The sequence below is a fragment of the Bactrocera latifrons genome, unplaced genomic scaffold (genome assembly GCF_001853355.1).
Source record: "Bactrocera latifrons isolate USDA-ARS-PBARC rearing strain unplaced genomic scaffold, ASM185335v1 scaffold_310, whole genome shotgun sequence".
Classification (NCBI taxonomy): domain Eukaryota; kingdom Metazoa; phylum Arthropoda; class Insecta; order Diptera; family Tephritidae; genus Bactrocera; species Bactrocera latifrons.
In genome coordinates, this window is record NW_017536742.1 from 15,534 (window position 1) to 19,015 (window position 3,482).

At 41.9% G+C, this 3,482-nt stretch overlaps 1 protein-coding gene across 1 annotated transcript in view; it reads left to right on the plus strand.

Moving 5' to 3' along the window:
* Positions 1-3,482, plus strand: part of LOC108970845 (protein rhomboid) — a 15,145-nt gene that overhangs the window by 5,378 nt on the left and 6,285 nt on the right. Inside the window, exon 2 of the mRNA XM_018936502.1 lies at positions 2,434-3,333. Within this exon, the coding sequence (XP_018792047.1) occupies positions 2,803-3,333 (531 nt within the window). The 5' untranslated portion in view covers positions 2,434-2,802. The remainder of the gene's footprint in view (positions 1-2,433; positions 3,334-3,482) is intronic.

Consider the following 3,482-nt stretch of genomic DNA (forward strand, 5'->3'; position numbering starts at 1 on the left):
TTCTGCTCTTTTATGTTTATTTCTTGCTTTTTGTCRTTCCAAAAATAATTTTTTCATAATTTTCAATAAAATATTTGCAACTTTGCGCCGCCCAGACATTTAAGAAATAAAAACGGCTCCTCTCTGGCGACGCCAAGCCATAAAAATCCACAACTGAGTGAAAAATTCTTCATAAAAAGTCGAAAAACTCGCAAAAATAATTCATAGATAAGCCAATGGCAATTAAATAAAAGGAAAATCGGTTTAATTAACGAAAAAAATAAAATAAAAATTTAAAAAAACTTAAAAAAAAGTTTTAAAAATTCAAATCATAGAAATTCGTGGCACATAAAAATCAAAAACAGAATTTGCCACCCACTAGCAGTCATATAGTTTTACCTGCGTATGTGCGTTGGTTCGTAGGCAATAGTACGTTTTTTTATTTGCTTTTGATTTCATGCCAGCGAAACACCTACAACAGCAACARCGACTAGCAGTAGCGCCAATAAACGTGTTGTCATAACAAAGAAGCTCTGCCAGCAACGCACAGCTACACATATCTACATAATAAATTATAAACAAATTGAAACAAAAACAGCAACAAAATAAAATTAAGAAAATTAAGCGCCTTATTACCGTTAATTGTGGCACTTAAATGCCGCAGTGCTGTGGAACACACAYTTGCATACACTCATAAGATTCCTTCGCATGCTGACCCCTCCAACATTGACTCATTCAGGCGGTTTGGTGCGTGAAATATTTGTATGCTTGCATGTGTGTGTGTGTGTACGTGTAAGTGTTGGTATGCGGAAATAGTTGTTCTTGAAGTTTTTGTCTGTTTTGCTGGAAGTCTTTGGCAATCTCAGCGATTTAACACATTGCCCCGCCTMTGCATGTATTCGGCGATTCCCTAAGGGCCTGCGGCAGGCAGCCTTGGCTGGCATGTGGGTGGGGGAACCACTTACTTGTGCTGCCTATGTCTATCTCCCCCGTCCCGAATGCGATTACGCCATTGCTGACCATTAATTACGAACATGGCACAGCACAGCATAGCATAGCATAGCATGGCATGGCAGGGCAGACATTTGTGCTACATGCAGCACTATCATATTTATTGGTCATTAAGTTAATCTAAAACTTATTCCTGGAAACTTCGAATTACGTACAACAAACGCAACAACAATTACTCAGCGTGCGCACACATAGCTATATACGGATATGGGTGTTTGTGTGTGTGTAGTCACATGTGTAGCGCCATTAAAGCTCAAGGGACTCGCCCAACAATTCTAGGCGTACTTTAGCACCGCCGCTGTATTTGTGTGTATGTGCTCTTGCTCCGAAGCCGCCGCCAGCTGTGTACCATGCAAGCATGTGTGTGAGTGTGTGTGTGTTTGTGCATAATTGCGCTGGAATGTAGGCCAGAGCAATCTTGTAAATGGCAACTGTCACAACCAAACACACGCTAATCCACTTGCGTTTAAATATGTGTACAACTGTCAAGTGCCTTTCGTTAGGTTGCGTCTGTGTTTGTGTGTATGTGTGTGTTTGCGAGGGAAGAAAAGGAATGCGCGCAAACGCCTGAAAACTTGCTACAACTCACTTCAAGTTGGCGCTGTTTTGAACATCTTTCATAAAGTTGGCGTGTTACAAAAAACAACTGGCAACAACAACAAMAACTGCCAYGTAACAAGCGCACGCAGGCAGTTAGCTGTTAAGTTGTGYGCGCTCTGGCGCAAGTTGGCAACGCTTTTGGTGCACCATTTACTTTGCGCTGCCATTTTGTGGGCTCTGCTGAGCATCTCAGCGAAATGGACCAACAGTTACTTGTCAAAAATAACAATAACAACAAAGAAACTTTAAATATAAAGAATTTTACACCAAAAAAATTTTTTTTCTCCTGAATTTCAAAATGCAAAAAAGCTAAACGCAAGAAAAATATGTATTATAAATTTTTTCAATTTTTTTTTAAGTTTTTTGATTTTTTAAATTTTTTATTTTTATTTTTAACTTTTTTTAATTTCTTTTTTAAATAAACGTTTTTTTTAAAGCATTTTTTTTAAATTTAAAGGCCTCAAATTTTGAGCGTTAAACCTACGCCGCATCTTATGCACTCACTTACCTACAAACACAKTTACATAAATTCGCAGAACTGCATGTTTTGCCATATTGACGATTGGCGCTACTGAGTTGGCGCTGATTGAAGCTTCTGAGACCGCGAAAGAACCGCTAAATGGCATGGGCCTCGTTGCAACDACGVAAGTGGCGAAATGCCCACACAATAGCCACACTCRCRCTCCCACACATACACATCCAAGCGCTTACAAGCCATTCATAAGTGTGTGTGCRTGTGTGTCTGTTCATTGTTTATTGGTGTTACACTTTTTTCTCACACTCCTCGAAAATATTGAAAACTGATTTTGTTCTTKTTCTTCTTCTCCTCTCTTCCATTTGCAGCAACAAATTTAACACAACACAAAGATGCAAGCGCCACGCGGATTAACGTCTGGCAGATAAACAAAGGCGCGCGAGCAGAGAAGACAACACGGGAAAAGTGGAGCACAGTGAAAAAGCACGCCAGTTCAACGCTGGCGCCAACAACACACGTGAAAAATTAATATATATGATAAACAAACATTTACAGTTTTTCGCTTTCAACACTTGCCGCGCAACGCGAAGTTAAGCCAAAAGACTATACGCAACAACAACAACTAGCATAGCAAACCCACACACACACACAAGTGGAGAGCTAAGCTGGTAATACATTAAAACAAAAACAAAAAAACAACAAAAAGCGAAAACAACAGCCGTTGCAGCGAAAAAAACATGGAGCAATTTGCGGCACAAATAAGGCAACAGCAAGCAGAACAGCAGCAACAACAACRACAGCAATCTATCGCAGCACTCGCTGCGGTCGAACAGCACGAACTGCAACAACAGMACAGCACCATTGTTGTTGTCGACGAGGAGAACAACGAATTGCCCGCCATTGAAGCGACCATCATTGACATTCCAATGCCGGCGGCGCCAGCGCAATCCTGCAACGCGAACACGGCGCCCGCGCCAGCGCCAACAACCGCCCTCTCATCGTTGTCGTTGTCGTCGTCTTCGTCGTCCTCCTCCTATGACACGGACAGCAGCACGACGAGCAGCACTTGCTGTGCGCGACACGGCGAACACATTTACATGGAGAAGGCGCAACAACAACAACARCAAAAGTCGCAGCAGCAACAGCAACAGGAGCAGCACCAGCAGAAGGCGAAATACGCTTGCAACGCGGATCCGGAAGTGAGCTATTTGAAGAGCGAGTACCGGCTGCACTGGCCGTTCTTCATGCTGGCGATCTCCATCATTGAGGTGAGTACCAAGCAACCGAGCAAAAACAATACAAAAACAATACAAAAAAAAGACACATATTGAATACGTACGCTAGTTAACAGAGTTCGCGGCCTTTTTGAGTTTAGCGCTAATGAAGCAAATAGCTGCTTTAACAGCTTTTTCGCGGC